At 43.7% G+C, this 22037-nt stretch overlaps 1 protein-coding gene and 2 non-coding genes across 30 annotated transcripts in view; all 3 read right to left on the bottom strand.

The window, feature by feature from the left end:
- The window catches only part of Ubap2l (ubiquitin associated protein 2 like), a 72027-nt gene that overhangs the window by 6445 nt on the left and 43545 nt on the right, over positions 1-22037 (bottom strand). For 25 of the 28 annotated variants that reach the window (XM_045138530.1, XM_045138541.1, XM_045138548.1 and 22 more), the window contains 13 exons: positions 17173-17371; positions 16434-16711; positions 16112-16284; positions 15116-15305; positions 14306-14360; positions 13110-13284; positions 12521-12593; positions 10738-10933; positions 10562-10650; positions 5515-5568; positions 4353-4434; positions 3409-3626; positions 2748-2853 (listed from right to left, as the gene is read on the bottom strand). In XM_045138530.1, the coding sequence (XP_044994465.1) occupies positions 2748-2853; positions 3409-3626; positions 4353-4434; positions 5515-5568; positions 10562-10650; positions 10738-10933; positions 12521-12593; positions 13110-13284; positions 14306-14360; positions 15116-15305; positions 16112-16284; positions 16434-16711; positions 17173-17371 (1888 nt within the window). Of the gene's footprint in view, positions 1-649; positions 1049-2747; positions 2854-3408; positions 3627-4352; positions 4435-5514; positions 5569-10561; positions 10651-10737; positions 10934-12520; positions 12594-13109; positions 13285-14305; positions 14361-15115; positions 15306-16111; positions 16285-16433; positions 16712-17172; positions 17372-22037 lie in introns of those variants that run through there. The other 3 variants (XM_045138552.1, XM_045138553.1, XM_045138554.1) reach the window with 1 other exon arrangement.
- On the bottom strand, positions 4498-4630 carry LOC123456153. The gene has a single exon (XR_006634367.1). It is a non-coding gene; the product is annotated as a small nucleolar RNA SNORA58 (small nucleolar RNA).
- LOC123456092 lies at positions 8026-8133 on the bottom strand. The gene has a single exon (XR_006634313.1). It is a non-coding gene; the product is annotated as a U6 spliceosomal RNA (small nuclear RNA).

The raw sequence follows: 22037 nt of genomic DNA, 5'->3' as shown, positions 1-22037 counted from the left end.
AATTTATAGTGTACTGATGAGTGAGAGCAAGTGATCAGAATTTCCAGGCAGGATGTCTGACCAAGCCTCTCCCACACACCTTTAACTATACCCGCGAGTACAAAACAACTATTTCACGATCTCTGGAAAGCCACCGAAGGACTAAGAACAATGTTCCAGGCCTGCCGTTTCACAAAGCCTGAGTCCTCAGCTATGTGATCACTAATGACATCATCAGATCTCAGTCAACAGTCACTGTTGAGAAGCAGACAGGGAATTCAGCCTTGGGAGATCCTTCCCTAACAAAAGCTATGAACATCATCTCTTTTGCCTTTTCCCATGACACTAACCTTTTCTATCCTTTCCCTTCTGCTCATGTTAAGGGGAAGACACTACATGAAAAGTGAAGCATAAAAGTTCAGGAAATCAGAGGTTTTTGTGGTTTTTTTTTGTTGTTGTTGTTGTTTTAACAAATAACTTTACCAACCAATCAACAAGCTGGAAACTGAGGCTGTTTCCCCTCCACCCACCTTAACGAACACTGTACTGAATCACTGAACACCCTGCCTATACTAAGGTTTGATTGTAAACACCACCCTCCACCCTTCCTCCACAAATACATCTTTGTTTCCTAGTGTCCAGAAAGACATGCATGGAAAGAACGCCAGAGTTAGCTAAAGAAATACCACAGTTTATTGAAGACTACAAATAGTTTTTGTTACAAGTTGGAACTACATGCCTTCCAGAAATCAAAAGCAACAGCAGGTGTGCGCATTGATGCTTCAGAGGTGCTGCACCGCTTGAACTCGAAACGGGTAAGACAGGGTCAGACACATGGGGGAGGGGAACGGGAGGGGCAAGTTCAAAAGCCCAGAAGGTATCCACCAACTCATTTCCCCAAGCCACGCAGGCCATGGCCTCAGCTCAGCAGGCTCTCCTCAGCGGTCTGGTTTCTGAAACAAGACTTCAGTGCAAATTTATACACACACACAAAAGACAGCCCCCAGCCTTGGGCCAAATTAGCTCTCAGCCGTCCAGAAATGCTTGTAAGGGGGTGGATATTTTCTTCCTAAAAGGAATCAAATACATAAAAATAAATGAATTTAGAGGTTGATGAGGAGTAGAATGACAAGCCCTTTGTAGGGGTTGTGAACTAGGGGGGTTCTCAAAAAGGCTGTTGTAACAAATTTCTGAAACCCTTATCATCTTTTTTTTTGAGGTAGGGTTTCACCCTAACCTAGGCTGACCTGGAATACACTATGGAGTCTCAGGATGGCCTCAAACTCATAGCAATTCTCCTACCTCCTACCTCTGCCTCCCAAAAGCTGGGATTAAAAGCATGCGTCACCACGCCTGGAATTTATTATTATTTTTGTTTGTCTGTTTTTGATTTCTGAAATCTTAAGGGAGGTAAGAAGCTAGGATTTTCAGACTTAGATATTACAACTTCCACCTAAAACAGCTAATGCTTAAACCTAATGTTCTTGGAATGAAGCCACTCCAATTCAAAAAGCTTATATACCTCCTCCCACCAAGAACTAAGAGAGGGGTGGCCATATAACTTGTTATTAAACTTTAATGGAGCTCCTCAGGATTTTTAAAATTTCGATCTACTCTTAAGTCATATACCATAGTTCAAAGTTCCACCTGGCTATTAATACCTAGAGCTATTTATTCTTTGCTAAATTCTTATTCTAATTACTGAAAATCTTGGACAGTTTGCCCACATATGGACAAAGAACACAAATGGAAATCCTTTCAAATCACCCTGAAACTGTAAAAGAGCTGCAGGCGATTTGCTTTGTTTTTGCTTTTTTGAGGTAAGGTCTCTAGCCCAGGCTCAGCAATCCTCCTACCTCTGGGATTAAAGATGTGGCACACGCCTAGCAATCTGCAGGCCTTTTAAAGATAATCCTCAATCCCAATCCCTAGCAATTGCAGTAGTCTCTTCCCCATATTCACCTAAAGGTCATGAATTGTATTCAGAGTCTTCACCTGCAGCCAGGTGTGGTATAATCCTGGCACTGGAAAGGCTGAGGCAGCCTGGCCTAAAGACCCTGTGTCAAAACAACAACAAACCCCAATAGACAGACGGACAGAGTCCTTTCCTTATTCCCGTTCTCAGTAGGGGAGCACAGATGTCAGTACAGAAGCAAGGGCCAGGCTACACAGGCTACATGTCTTCTAGATCACAGGTATCCAGAGGATCCCTCCAGCTCCCCCCGCCATCAAATGTTCAAAAGGACTTCACAAGAAGACCAGCCATACAAATGAAGAAGCCTAAGGGCTCTACTTCCACACTACTGAGTACTTATTTTCACTCCTTTTTCTCCATCTTAGGTCTTCTAACTAGTGAGGAAAGGGGGAGACATACAGGAAAAATGATACTACAAAGAAACATAAGCCAACCCTACCATAGCACTACAGAACTCTTATACTAACAGTGCCATACACTTGCCACCACTGACATCTCAGTGAAATCTTGGGGGGCCCTGCCCTAGTTCCCACTCAAACCTCCAGTCAGCCAACATATTTTAAAAACCAGTGCATGTCTTTGAGCATTCCCATCATAAGTAGTGGACACGTGCTACCAGCAAGCTCTTCTGTTGCTGCTCTACCAGACATCCGAGTCAGTCAACAATGACAATTCTATGTAGAGTAGTTTACCCTCACCAGCCCTATGTTCTCAAGCACCAAGTCTTTCTCCTTGTAAGTTCATCCAATAGTATCCCACACAGATCACTGAGCCAGGGTCACAAGGAGCTTACCAGTGTTGTATCCATGAGACCCATATCCACTGGGCTGTTGGAAAGGGGTAGCTGAGGCATTCACACTGACATTCACACCATGCTGCTTGGAAGAGGTAGGAGCCACCTGAAGAGCAAAAAATCAAGAACTAGAATAAAATGACAGCTAGTACCACCTGTCTCACTTGTTATACTCAAGGAACTAGACACTTAGGTGGATAACTACCTTGAGGTAGGCTGGCCACAGTTTCAATAGTGAAATGGGAATTTTGCTAATATTCCCAAACTCTACATTTGAAATCAAGAGGTCGGTTGGGTAGCTTGGAGGCAAAGGTAACAGGGTATGAATGGTAGTCTGGGCAGCCAAGCTGTATGTTATCATTCTCTCCAGCTAATAATTCTAACATCAGATAATGTGTGTGGGGGGGGAATCTTGGCATACAAACTCAGGTACCCACACTTGCATGGCAAGCACTTTATCTACTGAGTCATCTCCCCAGTCCAGGCAATCCCAGTTCTAATTACAATTTCAGTCCCATTCCCCCTTCCTAGGCCAGAAATAGGACAACAGTGCAAGCTGTTTCTTCTCCTTTATTACTGAAGTGCCATCCACACTTAACAGCAGGTAAGGTAGGGTTCAGGGTTGGGATCCTTCACACCGAGACCAAGGCCAATTACTCACAGGGAACACAGCAGGCCCATACTGGAAGGTGCTAGGGAGGCCCGGCACCCCTGTGTAGTATGGCAGGCTGGTGTAACTGTAGCCAGGAGGCAGCGCCGGGTTCAGGAATGTCTGCTGCGTGGTGTGGTGAGTCTGCGTCTGGTTCTGTTGGGGTTGGGCCAAGGTTGTGGCTGGGGCTGGGGAGGAGGCATCCCCTCGCCCAAACTTGGTTAGGTCACCTGTGAAAAGAGAGGCTCAATGCACCCACGTGTTTTGCTCAATCCCAACACCAATGTAGCATCGCTACTTCTGGCTTTACAGGATCTAGGAAATATGTCCAAAGGCTTTCCTAAGTTCAACTCCTCTTTGAGTCACATTTCTTTCAACCCCATATAGCACAGTGCTAGTCAAGACTAACACTGTAACTACACAGAATCAAAGTCCTGCATGATATTTCTCTGATAGCATATTTTCTTTAATCTCCATCCTTAATTCCCTAACCCCTTGGCTCATCCTCAATGAGAATCAACGGGTAAGATAGTTTGGGGACAAATTCACTGTGTGGGAGCACAGTGGCAGAGATAAGTATCAGCAAGTCAAGCACTGAGCACACACACTGGAAAAGCAAAACTGTTGAAAGAAAGTTACCCAGGAGCGCAGGCCAGCGGTAAGCTCGTGAGGCCAAGGTCCACACTCAGAACCAGATACAAAAAGAACCCACGCCCCCACACCCATGTAGGATTTGGAAATTACAGAGAGAACAGAAAAGTGGGACATAAAGAAAAGATACCATATGCCCATCTTTAGCTAGGTTGTGAATCTACCAACCTCGATTCACCAACCTATTCCACTCTTCTGACAAAAGTCTGATTTAGGATAAGTACTGGGCCCTTTCTTGCTACTAGTCAGGTTTCTACCTCCAATTCCAATACATCTCCTTGTATTCAGTTCCATCCCAGTCCTACCAGAATAAGGGTTGCTGGCCAAGCTACCATCCCTCCCAGTCAATGGAGTGGTAGGCGTGGGAAACGGGATACTGTAGTAATCCTAGAACAGAAATTTAAAAAACCATTAAATTTTGCTCATTCCCCAGCATCAAAGTCACAAAGAGAATGTTGGAGTACTGCAATTTATCCAGTCACTGATTAAGCTGGTTGGCACTTGCATCAACTCCAATTTCGCTTGCATAAACTGTCCCCCCTGCCAGGCTACACGCAGCCAGGCAAGGTCTACGGATATGCCTGCTGGAGAATGTGTCAAGCTCTACCAGTACCAACAAGAAGTTTAACACTGCACATATCCTCCCAGCTCACTGTGAGAAAAACAGGTCCTTTCGGTAACAAAGTGTTTGAGCTGTGTGTGGTGGCACATGCCTTTAATCCCAGCACTCAGGAAGACACTGTGAGTTTGAGGTCAGCCTGAGACTACATAGTGAATACCTGGGCTTAGAGACTTTACCTCAAAAAACAAACTGGTGACTCAGGTCTATAATTCTAATACTCAGAAAGCAGAGGTAGGAGGCTGGCCATCAAGTCCAATCTAGGCTACAGAGTGAATTTCAAGTGAGACCCCTGGATCAAAAAAAAAAAAAAAAAAAAAAAAACCCACCATACTGGAGAAACCAGGTATGTAGCACACACCTGCAATCCCACCACTTGGGGTGACTGAAGTAGGAGGATCACAAAATTCAAGACCCTTCTGAGGCAAAGAGTGAGTTCAAGGCCAGCCTGTGGAATCTAGTTGACTCTGTCTCAAAAACAAACGAGTGCGTGGCATGTGGCTGTGACCCAGCAGTAAATCAACTGCTACTGTGTACAAGGTCAGCCTGAAATACTGTACTACCCTCTCCAATGCCAAATAGTATATTGTTATTAGTTGTAGCTTGATGGTAGCACATGAAACCCTTAGGTTCAATCCTCATTACAATAGATGAAAAGTACATGAAAAAATGCCCAGCACTTGGGAGGCAGAGGTAAGAGGACTGCCATGAGTTCAAGGCCAGCCTGAGAATATATAGTGAATTACAGGTTAGCCTGAGCTAGAGTGAGACCCTCCCAAAAGAAATAATAAAATCTAACTCCAACATTAATTTTGATGTTCGTTTTGAAAACTACCCCAGATACTCACCAATGGAAACCTCGTCTGAAGCATCTGTAAGTCATCATAACCATATACTTGTGGCTGCAACACAGACACATAACATCAGTGGGAACTGGTTACGATAGTAGCAGCATACTCATTCTTACACAGTCCTTGATCTTTCTTTAAGTTAAAAGAAGTGAAGGTGGGCTGGAGAGCTGGCTTAGCAGTTAAGGCGTTTGCCTGCAAAGCCAAAGGATCCCAGTGACTCTCCAGGACCCACGTAAGCCAAATGCACAAGGGGGCACATGCACCTGGAGTTCGCTTACAGTGGCTGGAGGCCCTGGCACACCCATTCTCTCTCGCTCTCTCTCTCAAATAAAAAAAATATATTTAAAAAAAAAGTGAAGGTGACAGGGGTACTGGCTCGGTTGGTGCAGTGCTTGTTGTTCAAGCACGAGGAGCCGAGTTCAGGTCCCCAGCACCCACACAGAGCGGAGTACGACAGCGAGGGCCTGTGACCGCAGAACTGGAGAGGCACAGCCAGGAGGCTCTTTGGGGCTTGCTGGACGGCTAGCCTGGCTGAAGGATGTGCTCCAGGCTCCATGAAACCCTGTCTCAAAAATATAGGTTGGAAGAGTGACAGAGAACACCCAGTGTTGTCTTCTGTATGCACAGGTATAAACATCTATACAAACACAAAAACCACAAGTGCACCTTCTCCCACAAAAAAGGCCAGGTGTGGTAGTGCACACCTTTAATCCCAACACTCCGAAGGCAGAGGTAGGAGGAGGATCGCAGTGGGTTCAAGGCCACCCTGAGACTACATAGTGAGTTACAGGTCAGCCTGGGCTACAGTTGAGACCCTACCTCGAAAAATCAACAACAATCCAAAGGCACACACACAAACTCTAGTCTCTATACATACAAATACATATCCCCTCCTCAAAAAAAAGTCAAGAGAGAGGAAGAAAAATAATATTTAAAGACTAAATGGCTTATGAAAGTTACTGAAGCATTCCTTGAACTATATACCACTCATCTAAGAGGACTGGCACCTGTGCACAAGGATACATTGATTACACATGTACATGAACAGACTTTACCTTTCTTTTTAATATTTTTATTTATTTGAGAGGGAGAGAAAGACACAGGGAGGAGTGGAAGGAAGGAGGGAGGAAGGGGGAATGGTCTCCAAGCCACTGCAAATGAACTGCAGATGAATGCATCACCTTATGCATCTGGCTTACATGGGTCCTAGGGAATCACTGAAGCCCTTTGGCGTGGCAGGCAAGTGCCTTAACTGCTAAAGCCATCTCTCCAGCCCAGGCTTTACATTTTTTTGGTGGTGGTGTTCATTTTTTATTTATTTGAGAGCCACAGACAGAGAAAGGTGGGGGGGGGGGAGAGGCAGGCAGGCGCACGCGTGCACACACACACACACGCACGCACACACACATAGAAATTGGGCACAACAGGGCTTCCAGCCACTGCAAACAAACTCCAGATGCGTACGCCCTCTTGTGCATCTGGCTAACGTGGGTCCTGGGGAATTGAGCCTTGAACCGGGGCCCTTAGGCTTCACAGGCAAGCACTTAACCACTAAGCCATGTCTCCAGCCTTACCTTTCAATATATGTAATTATTTTTATTTGAGAGAGAGGGTGAAAAAGAGGCAAAGAGAGAGAGAATGGGCACGTCATGGCCTCCAGCTGCTGCAAATGAACTCCAGACACATGTGCCACCTTGTGCATCTGGCTTCTGTGCATCTTGGGGAGCATAATCTCTCCAGCTCTCTATTTTTCAAAATATTTTAGTATTCTTTTGAGAGAGGAAGGGTGGAAGAGAGGAATAATGTAGGCACACTAGAGTCTTTGGCCACTTTGTTTATCCAGCTTTATGTGGGTAGTGAGGAATCTAGGGTCGACAGGCTTCACAAATAAATGCCTTTAATTACTAAGCCATCTCCCTACTGCAGCCTCTGTCTTTTATAAGCCTTCAAATTTAAAATTTATTGCCAGACAAAGTAGTGCATGCTTTTAATCCCAACACGTGGGAGGCAGAGGTTAGCACTTGCCCAGGAAGCCTAAGGACCCAGGTTCAATTCCCCAGTACCCATGTAAGCCAGATACCCAAGGAAGTGCATGTGCTAGGAGTTTGTTTGCAATGGCTGGAGGCCCAGGGGCACATATTTCCCCCCTCTCTCAAACCCCCTGCCACCCACCCACACCCACACCCACACACAGATATAGATATATATGGTGTACTTGACTCTCTAATGTAAACAAATTTTCTCCATTTACTAATTTTCAGAGTAATGATACAAACTTAGCATTCAGCATAGAATGGGAAGCTTGCTTATAAGTTACTTCATCCTTTTCCCCTTTGCAGAAAGTGCATCTTGACGCCTTTAATCAAGTACTCGGGAGGCAGAGGTAGGAGGACTGCTGTGAGTTCAAGGCCACCCTGAAACTCCATAGTGAATTCCAGGTCAGCATGGGCTAGAGTGAGACCTTACCTTGAAAAACCAAAAAAAAAGAAAGAGCATCTCGTAGTGCAAAAAAATATGGAATGTTTCACAAATTTGTGTGTTGTCATTGCACAGGGGCCATGCTAATCTTCTCTGTATCATTCCAATTTTAGTATATATGTGGCCGAAGCAAGCCATACACACACACACACACACACATATATGTATATATTTAAAAAGAACAAGCAGGAGAGTAATGGAGCAAACATAAAATTTCCCACTAGGGCACCACAAGGTTACATACATATGCATATATCATACCCACTTATATACACATAAGCAAAAAATAAACAATAAAATGAAATTTTAAAAGTATGTAATATTACTTCTAAACATTTCATGTGTATGTTAACCTAGACTTACTTTCCAAGGGCAAGATTGGGTGTGCTTTAAATATAATTTTCATGAATACCTTTCATCTTAGGTACTGAATATTTAAAAGTGGCAAAAGGGGGCTGGAGAGATGGCTTAGTGGTTAAGAGTTTGCCTGTGATGCCTAAGGACCCCAGTTCAAGGCTTGATTCCCCAGCACCCACGTAAGCCAGATACACAAGGTGACAAATGCATCTGGAGTTCGTTTGCAGTGGCTGGAGGCCCTGATGTACCCATTCTCTCTCTCTGCCTCTTTCTCTGTCACTCTCAAATAAATAAAACAACAACAACAACAAAGAAATTAAGTGGCAAAAGTATACTAGGGCAAAAAACTACTTATTAATTTATCCCCAGTTATCAGGGGGTTCTGTTTTAATCAAGTCAGAGCCAGCAAAGATCTACAGAGGCAGTGAATCAATACTGCAGGAAATAACTCTCTAAAAAAACTAAACATGGCCGGGCATGGTAGTGCACGCCCTTAATCCCAGCACTTGGGAGGCAGAAGTAGGAGGATCACTGTGAGTTCAAGGCCACCCTGGAAATACATAGTGAATTCCAGGTCACCTGGGCTACATCAAGACCCTATCTCAAAAACCAAAAAAATAAAAATAAAAAAATAAATCCAGCTTTTGACACCTGAGATCCAGCAATTACACTTCACACTTAACAGATACCCTAGATGGCCTTGCCTAAGTTTAGTTCTTCTCTTTAAAAACAGGCAAACGTTTAACCGCTTGCCTATGAAGCCTAAGGACCCTGTTTCGAAGCTCCATTCCCCAGGACCCAAGTAAGCCAGATGCACAAGGTAGTGCATGCATCTGGAGTTCGTTTGCAGTCACTGGAGGCCCTGGCGCTCCCATTCTCTGTCTCTCCCCGCATGTTTCTCCCTCTGTCTGACACACTCAAATAAATAAATAAAAATAAGCAAAAAAAAAAAAAAAATTTTTAAGTATATAAATAGAAATGGGAGAAACCAAAGTATCCTTATTAAAAAAAAATAGTACCTAAGATGAAAGGTATTCATGAAAATTATATTATTAAAAGCACACCCAATCTTGCCCTTGGAAAAATAAGTCTAGGTTAACATCATACAGATGAGATGTTTAGAAATGGCCTATAGCAGTTAAAACATTTGCCTGCAAAGCCAAAGGACCCAGGTTCAATTCCCCAGGACCCACATAAGCCAGATACACAAGGTGGCATATGCATTTAGAGTTCACTTGCAGTGGCTAGAGGCCCTGGCACACCCATTCTATTTGCCTCTTCCTCTGTCTCTCAAAAATAAGTAACTGGTCTAGAATGAAACCCTACCTTGAAAAACTAAAAATAAATAAATAAATAAGGCTGGAGAGGTGGCTTAGCAGATAAGGCGCTTGCCTGTGAGGAGTGAGGACTAATGTTTGAGTCTCTGGGTCACATATATTCCAGATGCACAAGGTGACACACATGCCTCTAAAGTGCCTCTGGAGTTCATTTGCAATAGCTGGAGGCACTGGTCCACCAATTCGCTCTCTCTCATTAAAAAATGGGTGGCAGGGGAGCTGGAGAGATGGCTTAGTGGTTAAAGCACCTGCCTGCAAAGCCAAAGAACTTTGGTTCAATTTCCCAGGACCCACATAAGCCAGATGCACAAGGTGGCACATGCGTCTGGAATTGGTTTGCAGTGGCTGGAAGCCCTGGCATGCCCATTCTTTCTCTCTCTCTCGCTCTGCCTCTTTCCTTCTCTCAAATAAATAAATTAAATATAATTTAAAAAACAGGCTGGGTGCTATGGTGCACACCTTTAATCCCAGCACTTGGCAGGCAGAGGCTGGAGGATCGCCGTGAGTTTGTCTGCAATGGCTAGAGGCCCTGATGTGCCCATTCTCTCACGAACAACAACAACAAAGAACTTCTTAGAGAGAAAATAAATGAATGTGTATTTGCACAACAGGGCCTCTTGCCACTGCATGTGCCACTTTGTACACCTGGCTTTTTACATGGATGAATACTAGGGAATTGAACCCAGGTAGTCAAGTTTTCCAAACAAGCACCTTTAATGACTGAGCCATCATTTCTACCCCACAAAACACATCTGCCTATATACAGGAGCCACTCATTTATTCTGAGTTTTAATTACAGCCCTGAAGCCAGAGCTGTAAAGAAGAGCCACATTATCCTCAACTTCTGAGAAACATCCTTCAGTCACACTTACCGGATAGGCATGTAATAGCCCAGGAGCCATAATATATGGATTAGGCAACAATGGCGGGACTCCAGGAGGAAGGTTGGGAGGAGCTTTTCCTAAAAAAGAAATAACATTTTTTATGGCAGTGCACAAATTTTATCTCCTATATCCCAGAGGAATGCCATCCACCTGCAAAAGGCTACCTGAAGTCGTAGCAACTGAGCTTCGAGTCGAGGCTGTGACAGTAGAGTTGCTCCCTAGGCTGAGGCCCAGACTACTGCCGCTATTGAGACTGGAGGAGACACTGACCACGGGGGGAGGTGCTGCGACTGTGCTGGACGTGGTAGAGAAAGTGCTGGAGGAAGAATGGAGATTCGCCTCACTCTCCACACTAGTGTGCTTCAAAAAGGGGGAGCAGTGGAAGACAGAAGTAAAACGATTAGCAACACACATCAGGGAAAGAATCCATGATTATCACATCAATTCCTAATTAAAAAGACTAAGGCATGAGCTGGAGAGATTGCTTTGTGATTAAGGTACTTGCCTGCAAAGCCAAAGGACCCAGGTTCAATTCCCCAACATCCATGTAAAGTCAGATGTACAAGGTTGTGCATGCATTTGGAGTTTATGTACAGTGGCTGGGGGCCTTGGCATGCCCATTCTCTACCTGCCTCTTTCTCCCTTTCAAGTAAATAGTAAATAACAAATAAGCCTAACAAATGGGAAAAAAAAAGAAAAAAAAAACAAAGCTAAGTCAGGCAGGGTACTTGGGAGGCAGAGGTAGGAGGAATGCCATGAGTTTGAGATGAGCCTGAAGCTACAGAGTGAATTCCAGGTCAGCCTGGGCTAGAATGAGACAATTACCTTGGGGGAGGGGGGGGGTTCCTGAGCTAGAATCTCTAAGTACATGTCTCAGTACATATAATAGTCCTGTACAGAGAAACAGAAAATGGGTGAGGAGAAACTCCCCAAAGACTGTTATTGATTGGGAAATGGATAAAGTTTATATCTGAAAAATGCATCACAGCCCTCTTTCCTATATCTTTCTCACTAGTTCATGAGCTAGAATTAAACTTGAACTTACGTTTTTTGAGGAAGGAGAGACTCCTAAGGAAGCATATATCCTCATATCTTTCCCCATTGGACAGCTTTGCCTATATAATCTCAACTTAATTCCACAAACATAAATTATAACAGTGAAATTCTGTGATCAAACACTCTACAGATGTCTAGCTTCACACTACTTTAGGACTTATGTTCAGCATATTCCAGTCAAAGAACAAAACCAGTTAGGTATATTGTCTTGTCTTGTACATTTTTCCTCATCCATGTTAAGTAAGGTGTTCCACCCCTGAGCTATAGCCCTATTCTCTAGAAAGGTATGTTCTCACAGCACTTCTCAGAGAAGAGTCCCTGTCTATCCTCAATGGAGGGTAAAAAGTCATAGCTACTTCTGAAAGCTTTGGGAATGGTCTTTAACTGTATTTCTGTATCCACAGAGGATCACGATGAGTTCAAGGCCACCCTGAGAATACAGAGTGAATTCCAAGTCAGCCTGGGCTAGAGTGAGACCCTACTTCGAAAAACAAAAACAAACAAACAAAAAAGGTACATTTATTTAGCTGCAAGTGGGAGAGGAGATATGAATGGGAATTCCAAACTAACTCCAGAAGCATATGCCACCTTGTGAATCTGGCTTACATGGGTCCTGGGGAGTTGAACCTGGGTCCTTTAGCTTTGCAAGCAAGTGCCTTAACCGCTAAGCCATCTCCCCAGCCCCTACAAAATATATATTTTTTAAGGCAGAGGGCTTGTCCACAAATTCAAAGCCAGCCTAGTCTCCATCATTAGTTCAAGGCCAATGAGGGATATATAATAAGACCCAGTTTCAAATTGAAAAAGATAAAAAACCCTCTTTGGAGAAACACAAGTTCTCTTATAATACAACACTAAGAACTACACTTACCCTCTAAGCATTATACTTACCAAAAGAGTGGACGTCGACGTGCGTCCAGAAGATGTTGATGATGAGAGAGTATTCTGCTGAGTAGATAATGTGCTATAAGGAAGAAGAGGTCACCGTCAACATAGTGCTGTGGCTGGCTGACTGACCACCTAAAGCTCTACTTAAGAAAGATAAGCAGGGGCTGGGAGATGGCTCAGCATTTAAAGAGCTTGCTTATAAAGCTTAACAGCCTGGGTTCACTTTCTCATGCCTACATAAAGTCAGGTGCACAAAGTGGCACATGGATCTAGAGTTCATTTGCAGTGGCATGAGGCCCTGGCACACACTCTGTTTCTCTCTCCGCTCTTTCTCTGATCTTAAATAATAAATAAAAGCAGGAAAATTAAGGAACTGGAGCAAGGTGATCTGGATCATACTGGTGAACACAGTGAGGACACGGACAGTGAGCAAATAACACCTGAGTGAATGTTAAACGAACAAAGTGGCTTCTATGTCTTCACTCTCCATAAAAGCAGAACCAATGAGATCTCTGGTAAGTCGAAGGAGTCACGACCAGAAAGCTGTTACTGAAACACATCAGTTCTACCCTCAATCTTCACCCCAACTCACCTGTTGTGTTGTGTGGTGGTAGTACTGGGAATCTCCTCACTGTGGCTCAAGCCGCCTAGGGAGGATGGGTGCTGATTGGCTGTTGTCAGTAAGGAAGTCGCAGACACTGTCTCATTGAGTGGAGGGACACTGGAAGTGGAAGGTGAGTCAGACTTCACTGCAGAGCCTGTAGCACCTGCAAAAGAAGAAAGAAACTATCCTAGCAAAGGGAGCGTCTCTTAAGTGACACAGGAAGGAAGTTAGGCTGTTCCAAAGAAGAGAGTGGAGGTTACTTAATATTGGTATAAACTTTTACAACATGCATCTAATTTGTCCAAGAAAGGAACTAACTGAATTATTTTGAAACACAGAAACATCCAGGTAGGTGGCTCAGGCCTGCATCCTCAGCATGTGGGAAGTCAGTGCAGGAGGACTGTTTGTATTATAAGGCTGAAGCTAGTCTAGGCTACAACTTTTTTTTTTTCTTAAAGAGATGTAAAAGTAGGGCTTAGCAGTTAAGGCCCATGCCTACAAAGCCTAAGGACCCAGGTTCCATTTCTCCAGGTCCTATGTAAGCCAGATGAAATGCTGTCGCATGCGTCTGGAGTCATTTGCAATGGCTGGAGGGCCTGGCGTGCTCATTTTCACTCTCTTTCCCCCTCCCTCTCTGTCTGTAATAAATAAAAGTAAAATCTTAAAAAAAAAAAGAAAGAAAGAAATGTAAAAGTAGAAGCTAAGGATATAGCTCAGTTGTTAGAACACTTGCCTCGAAAGCACAAATGGCCTGGATTTAATTCCCAGCACTGCAAAAACTTGGCATAATGGTGCATGCCTGTAATCCCAACACTTGGGAGGTAGAGGAACAAGGATCATGAGTTTAATGCCAACCTTAACTACATAGTCAGGTGGAAGAGAGCCAGTCTGAGTTGTAAAAGACCTGGTCTCAAAAAAAAAAGGAGGGGAGAGGAGGGACTAGAGAGATTGTTTAACAGTTGAGGTGCTTGTCTGCAAAACCTAATGCCAAGTTTGATTCCCCAGTACCGATGTAAAGCCATATGCACAAAGTGGCATATGCATCTGGAGTTCATTTGCTGCGGCTAGAGGCCCTGGTGCACCCATATTCTGTCTCTCCTTGCAAACAACATAAATAACCAAAAAATAATAAATTGAAAAATATAGACAGAAGGGGAAAAAAAGGAGTAAGTCAGAACACTCACCTTCAACAGATGTTGTGGTCTGTAACTGCGTGGCCTGCACAGAACTGAAGCCATTCTGGTGTAAGAAACAGAGTGGTCAAGAAGAGAAAAACTCGTGAAAAGCTCAATCATTAGTTGACCTTATTTTTAGCTAAGCACCTTTTAAAGAGAAACTACTAGCTAACCAAAGATCAATACAATGAAACAAAAATTTAAAAATTTAAAGGCAACAAAAACAGGCCAGAAAAAGGCAAATCCTCAAACCAATGAAGACATCCCAATCCCCATGAGAAATACAGGAAGAGCCAGGTGTGGTGGCGCACGCCTTTAATCCCAGCAATTAGAAGGCTGAGGCAGGAGGATCAGCATGAGTTAGAGGTCACCCCTGAAAGTACACAGTGCATTCCAGGTCAGTCTGGGCTACAGCAAGATAGTACCTTTAAACTGCCGTCCCCTTACCCCCCAAAAAATATATATATAGGAAAGGACCAAAATACAACTGTCATCACCTTTGGCATATGCTATTCCTCTCCATAAGCCAAGGTGAGATCTACTGATCTACATTATACCCAAGACTAGTAATCACATAAACCATGAGTAAAGGACAGGTATTTGAGACTGTTTCTGTAAAAACACTGAATCTTTATTACAGAGAATGGTTTTAAGGCTCTGAGTCTCTATGGCTGCTGCAAAGAACTTTCAGTTTATCAACCACAGAAATGGGGTTTTCAGCTTCTTAGCCATCACTTCTTAGCACCGTTTTCCGAGAGGTAAAGCACTAACAATCCAGGGTCTGCCCGCGCTCCCCAGCAGTGCCCACGAAGTCACTACCTTAGCCTGAGTCAGGTCCTTTTGGGGCGATGAAGAGATGGAGCTGGGGTACCGCCGAGTCTGCGTGGACCTCTGTTCATATGGAGGGCCCTGAGCATTATTTTGGGAGGTATAGGTTGTTGACTGAATTGGGCCGCTCTGATAGCCAGACTCCTGACTCTGGTTAGATGAAATTGTGGATGAAGACTCACTGTGGGAAATGAAAAGGAAAACAGTAAGAGAAAGCCAGCACTGTTAACACATGCTTGTAATCTCACTTAGGAGATGGAGGCAGGAGGGTCAGTATGAGTTCAAGATGAAGGCCAGCCTTGACTATGCTCTCCACCCCCACTGATATATACACCATAATAAATCTGAGAGAAACAAATAGAGCAGATAGAATGAAGGAAATGGTGGAGACCTACTACTACTAGAACAAATTAATTTTGACCAAGGAGAAATTTTCCAACATTGGGCATGCCTGTATAACCCCAACATCTAAGAGGCTAAAACAAGAAAATCTCAAGTTTGGGTACATAGCAAAGCTTGGTCTAAAACACAAACACAAAACTAAACAGACCCTACTTCAAGCGATCCCCCCCCCCCCGCAAAAAAGAGTAAAGTCACAAATTATATAGTGCTCCTTTATTTTCTTTTTGGTTTTTGAGGTGGGGTCTTGCTCTAGCCCAAGCTGACCTGGAATTCACTATGTAATCTCAGAAAAAAAGAGGAGCCCCTTGAAGTTGCACTCTAACTCAGCCTGACTTGGAGCTCACTCTGTAGCTCCAGGATGGTCTTGCACTCTCAGTGATCCTACTACCTCAATCTCCCCAAGTGCTGGGATTAAAGGCATGTGCCACCACTCTTGGCTATGATGTGCTTTTAACAAGCACTCAAAATGGTATGATTAACTATTTCTACTAGTCAGAGGGATGGCCTCCCCAGAAGTTTAGAAATAACTTTAAAAAAAGTTAAGAAGTACTAAAAGAGGTGTTATATTGCTAATGATTCCTCTACCTGGCCGTGCTGGTATACAGGCTACTAGGAGCCTGGCTTGAAGAGGCGCTCGTGGTGGGGGTGGACTCATAATCAGAAAGGACTGGTTCTGACCCAAATTGCAATGCCCCAAACTGCAGATTTAGCCCTGAGATATCTGCTGAGCCAGGCATCTCTACAGCCAGAGCAGGAATCTAGAGAGATGTGAAAAAGGATGTTATGGTTTAATGTAACCTTATTATAGAACAAAATGCCTTTTCAAGTTTTCAGCCATATCTTTTTAATTTCACGCCATAAATTCCACATCTTACCTTAAGACAGTATCTACCTAAAAGCTCAGTACCTTAGAAGTCAAGGAGGCTTTTTTCTTCTGCTGTTTCAGTTTCTGCTGAGCCGGTTGAGGGCTGGAGGACTGGTTGTCTGATGAGCCAGGAGACATCTGTGGAGCCGAGGTGGATTTGCTTGGCAGAGGAGAAGAGGAGGGTGGAGGTGCAGCTGTGGAGGTAGCCACTGAAGATGGCTTCTCCTGAAGGAACACCTCCATCATGGTGGAAGTGGGGGTGAAAGCCTGGCGCTTCGTAAAGGGGCTGTGCACTGTGGAATCATTTGGGTTCTTCAGATCTGCAAAGGAAATACAGCAGTGTATGAGGCCAGAGGTAGTGATGAGTCCCAAGGGAATACTACTGTCTGCTAGGACCATGTACGAACCCTTCACCATTCAGAAACTCCTAAGTAAACCGGATAGGTCCTTTTTAAAGGACAGAATCACAGTCTGTTCCTATAGATGACAACCACTGCGTAATACATGTTCTCAAATACACCTGATCAAATCAACACTTTGCCTATGAAAGACATTAATCTACAAATTGCCAAGGTATAATGTCTATTCAGATGGCAACCTCATTAGCCCAAAGGATGTTATTATTTGCAAGAATGAAGATAACCCTAAGGAGAACACTGAAAACCTCAAGACAGCAAAACAACAAAATTTATTTTTCTGAATTTGGAATACATTTTCTATTCCCCTGCCAGCCTGTCACAGTAGAACTCCAATTCATTGGGACTTAAGCCACTCATCTTACCATACTGCACCAGTGATGGCGATTGTGTGGTCGAGCCCATGTCCCAAGAAGACGTGGTGGTACTTCCAGATTGAGAATGCTGAGCTGCCAACTGAGCCAGGGCCTGAGCAGTCTTGAACTGCTCCAAAAACTGAGAACCTGTGGTACTGCCACCTTTAGCTTCACCAACATCACCAAATCCTTTCCCAAGCATGCTCACCTGTAGGTCAACAGAGATGAGAGAAACTGACTGGGAGAAGCCTGCTCGCTTTACTCATAAAGAACCTCATCCAAAATGAAAGGCAGCACAGACACACCATGTAGAGAACCAACCACACACCTGTGGTCCCAGCTACCAAGGAGGATTACTTGACCAGTAAGTTCAAAACACAGCGTGACACCATCTTTTAAACTGACTACTATGGGGTTGGAGAGATGGCTCAGCAGTTAAGGCGCTTGCTTGCAAAGGCTGATGGCCTGGGTTCAATTCCCCAGTATCCATGTAAAGCCAGATGCACGAAGAAGAAAATGCATCCAGAGTTCACATGCAGTGGCAGGAGGCCCTGGTGTGCCTGCTCTCACTCTCTCTCTCCTTGCAAATTAATAATACAATTTTTTTGTTTATTATATTTATTTGAGAGTGACAGAGAGAGAGAGAAAGAGGCAGATAGATAGAGAATGGGCGCGTCAGGGCCTCCCGCTGCTGAAATCGAACTCCAGGCACATGCGCTCCCTTGTCCATCTGGCTAACATGGGTCCTGGGGAATCAAGCCTCGAACCGGGGTCCCTAGGCTTCACAGGCAAGCAATTAACCGCTAAGCCATTTCTCCAGCCCAATAATATAATTTTTAAAAGACTACTAGTATAGGGAACCAAGTACGCAGCATATCCAGTCAGTATGTATTGGTGTTCTAGAATCAAGACTATCTACATTCAAAATCCTGGGGTATAATATTGGAATGATGACTCTTAGTCTCCTTCCCTCTGCTCCTTCATCTCACTAGGAATAAAAGTAGTATACCAGCGGGGCACGGTGGCGCATGCCTTCAATCCCAGCACTCAGGAGGCAGAGGCAGGAGGATCGCTGTGAGTTTGGGGCCACCCTGAGACTACATAGTGAATTCCAGGAGAGCCTGGGCTACAGTGAGACCCTACCTCGAAAACCAATAAAAAGTAGTATACCTCAGCAAATTGTGTGAATATTAAACAGTATACTTGCATTGCATTTAATATGTGCATGGCAAATTCTAAATGCAAAAAGAACAGCAAGTCATTCCACATTAATGTATGCAATTTTAATGTTTTCTGCATCAGTTATAAATAGCCAAACATGGTGGCCCAAGCTTGCAATTACAGCACTTCTAGGTGAGTTTGAGGCCAGTCTGGGACATAGAGTGAGACTGTCAATAAAGGAAAAAACAAATACAATGTATGAAAAAATGTTACAAACTATCACCACCAAAAAAAACAACCAACCAAATGAACAAACAAAAAAAACCCAACATGTATCACCTCCAAGCCAAGTGTGGTGGCAGAGTCTTAATTCCAACAATAGGGAAGCTGAGGTAGGAAGACTGCCATTAGTTTTAGGCCAGCTTGGGTTACAGAGGGAGTTCCAGGTCATTTGGTGTTATAGTGAAAACCTGCCTCAAACAAAAACACTCCCACCCCCCAATTCTCTCCTTCTCAGAGACAAAGCAACTTCATATTAGCATAAAGGTGGTTGGACATGTAGCTCAGTTGGTGGTAGAATGTTTGACCAGAACACTCAAGGCTCTTGGGTTTGATCCCCAGCACAGTATATACTAAGTGAAGTGGCAAACACTTATTATCACAGTACTAAAGTCCTTTGAGTTTCATTGTTTTCTGTTTATAAAAGCTCTACAGGGTAATCACTGAATGACAACCAAACAAAATGTATTAATAATGCTCTCTCCCCATCCTCACAACAAAGTAAAACTCTTAGCCTAGTCCAGAAGATGAACCACTTAAGGGCTTTAACTAGTCTAAAAATGCTCCAAAGAAAGCCAGGCATGATGGTGCACATCTTCAATCCTAGCATTTGGGAGGCAGAGGTAGGAAGATCACTGTGAGTTTAAAGGCACCTGAAATGACATAGTGAATTCCAGGTCAGCCTGAGTTAGAGTGGGATCCTACTTTGAAAAACAACAACAAAAGAGCCTCCAAATAGGTATCTTGTCTTCTTTAGGTATCTGCTGAATCACAGATACAATCAAAGAGTGCTTTCTATTATTTTCTGTGCCTGTATGGAGTGGGTGCTGTGAGTGTACCCATGAGGTGCCTTGTGTGACCACCTGTGGTGGGATGTGCTTGAATTCACAGGCTAGAGGGGAACATTGGATGTTCCCTACATCACTCTATCACTCTTCTGGACTTGAGCTGGAGTGTCTTACTGATCCTACAGCTTTCTGTTTTTTGTTATTGTTTTCTTATTATTTTTATTTATTTATTTATTTAAGAGAGAAAGAGGAAGATTATATACATAAATATGGGGGAAGCGAGGGAAGGACAGAGAATGTATGCACTGGGGCCTCCAGCCACATGCACCACCTTGTATATCTGGCATACATGGGTCCTACAGGGGCAATCAAACCTGTGTCCTTAGGTTTAGCAGGCAAGCACCTTAACCGCTGAGCCAACACTCCAGCCCTGTTTTTTGATTTCTGGCCATCTCTGCTCACCACAAGACCAGGGTTACAGACACGCATGGCCATGCCTAACGATTTATTTGAGTCCTATGGATTGAATTTAGCAGTATCCTTAACAACTGAGCCATCTTTCCAGCCCAAAGACTGCTTTCTTATACAAAACCAGTCTGTCCAAAACACATGATGTTATGAATGGGATATGAAATATCCCCAAAGCTCATATATGGAAGGCTTAGTCTCCAACACAATGTTCTGAGGGGTTTGGAAGAAGTGAGTGAGTCATGAGACTGACGACCAGTCAAGGGTGAGTTCCTGATAGGTTCATACCTCAATGACTTTCTCGGTTACTGAGAGGTAGTGGGAATTGGGAGATGGGGCCACAATGCTGGGCTACTGGTCCTTTGTAAGTTAATATGCTCAGGCATTTTGCCAAAGGAAGGACAAGAGACAGAAGTACAAAGAAAGACAGTTGTTTCTCTACTTGTGTATATCCCAGATTATGGAAAAAAAAAAAAAAGTGCCTTGAAAGGAACAGTTGCAAAGAGATAATTTAACAAAACAAATAATTACCAAACATTTTGCAAATACAAAGCACTGAAGACATAGGAACTACCAGGCATGGTGAAGCACACCTGTAACTATGGGACATACTGAAAGAGAGAGTTTACTGCACGGTCAGGCACAGAACAAGACCCTGTCTCAAAATAAATAAATCTTTATTTTTTTGGGAAAAAAAAAAAAACCTACAGGATCAGAGAGGAATCAACAGCTAACTTACTGCACTAGCATAAGGTTCTCATGGGGCCTGTTGCATCCTGAGTCCAAGTTACCAGCACCCTCAGAACCTCAGCTAGTGGGCCATACATGCCCATTGTGCATCTGAACACACATGTACACATACATCATGCCACAAACACATATGCAAAAAAAGACAAAAAAAACCACTTACTGTTCATTGTATTGTATGTGAAAATAAACAGAAACACCTATGTAGCATCTATTAAGCATCAATAAAACTCGTGCTTTCTGGGTTGGAGAGATGGTTCAGTGCTTAAGGTGCTTACCTGGAAAGCCTAATAAACCAGGCTCAATACCCCAATGCTCACATCAAGCCAGATAAACAGAGTGATACATGCATCTGGAAGTTTGTTTGCAGTGGCTAAGCCCTGGCATAACCAACCTGTGTCTCTGTTTGCAAATAAATAAAGCATCTTTAAAAACAAACAACTATGCTTCCTAACATTTATTCTAAATGAAAAAGAAACCACGCTGGGCATAGTGGTGCATGTCTATAAATACTTACTAGGACTCAGGAAACAGGATTGTTGCAAGTTTGAGATAAACTTAGGGTATGTACTGAGTTCTAGGACAGCTAGTGCTACAGAAACACTGCCTCAATAAAAGAAAACCTGGGTTGGAGAGATGGCTTAGTGGTTAAGCACTTGCCTGTGAAGCCTAAGGACCCCGGTTCCAGGCTCGATTCTCCAGGACCCACGTTAGCCAGATGCACAAGGGGGCGCACACGTCTGGAGTTAGTTTACAGTGGCTGGGAGCCCTGGCACGCCCATTCTCTCGCTCTCTCTATCTACCTCTTTCTCTGTTACGCTCAAATAAATAAAAATGAACAAAAAAAATTAAAAAAAAAAACCTTGCTCGGTGTGTGGGGGAGCATGCCTTTAATCCCAGAACTAGGGAGGTAGAGGTAGGAGGGTAGCTATGAGTTTGAGGCCATCCAGAGACTACAGAGTAAAGTCCAGGTCAGCCTGGGCTAGAGTGAGTTTTTATTTGCAAGAAGAGAAGACAGACAGAATGAGAATGGGAATGGGAATGCAAGTGTTCTAACCACGGCAAACAAAGTCCAGATAGATGTGCTACTTTATGCACCTGCCTTTACATAGGTACTGAGGAATCGAACCTGGGATCATTAGGCTTTGAAGGCAAGTGCCTGAACTACTGATCCTTCTTTCAGCCCAAGATGACATTTTTTTTTTTTTTTTTTTTTTTTTTTTTTTTTTTGCGAGGTAAGGTCTCACTCTAGCCCAGGCTGACCTGGAATTCACTATGGAGTCTCAGGGTGGCCTCAAACTCACAGTGATCCTCCTACCACTGTCTCCTGAGTGCTGGGATTAAACGTGTGTGGCACCACACCCGGCTCCAATAATTTTTTGTTATCATCATTCATGGAGTAACAGGATACAATAAGTACCAAATAAATAG

This window comes from Jaculus jaculus, chromosome 19 (assembly GCF_020740685.1).
Source record: "Jaculus jaculus isolate mJacJac1 chromosome 19, mJacJac1.mat.Y.cur, whole genome shotgun sequence".
Taxonomy (NCBI): Eukaryota; Metazoa; Chordata; class Mammalia; order Rodentia; family Dipodidae; genus Jaculus; species Jaculus jaculus.
This window is presented reverse-complemented; position numbering and strand designations above follow the sequence as displayed.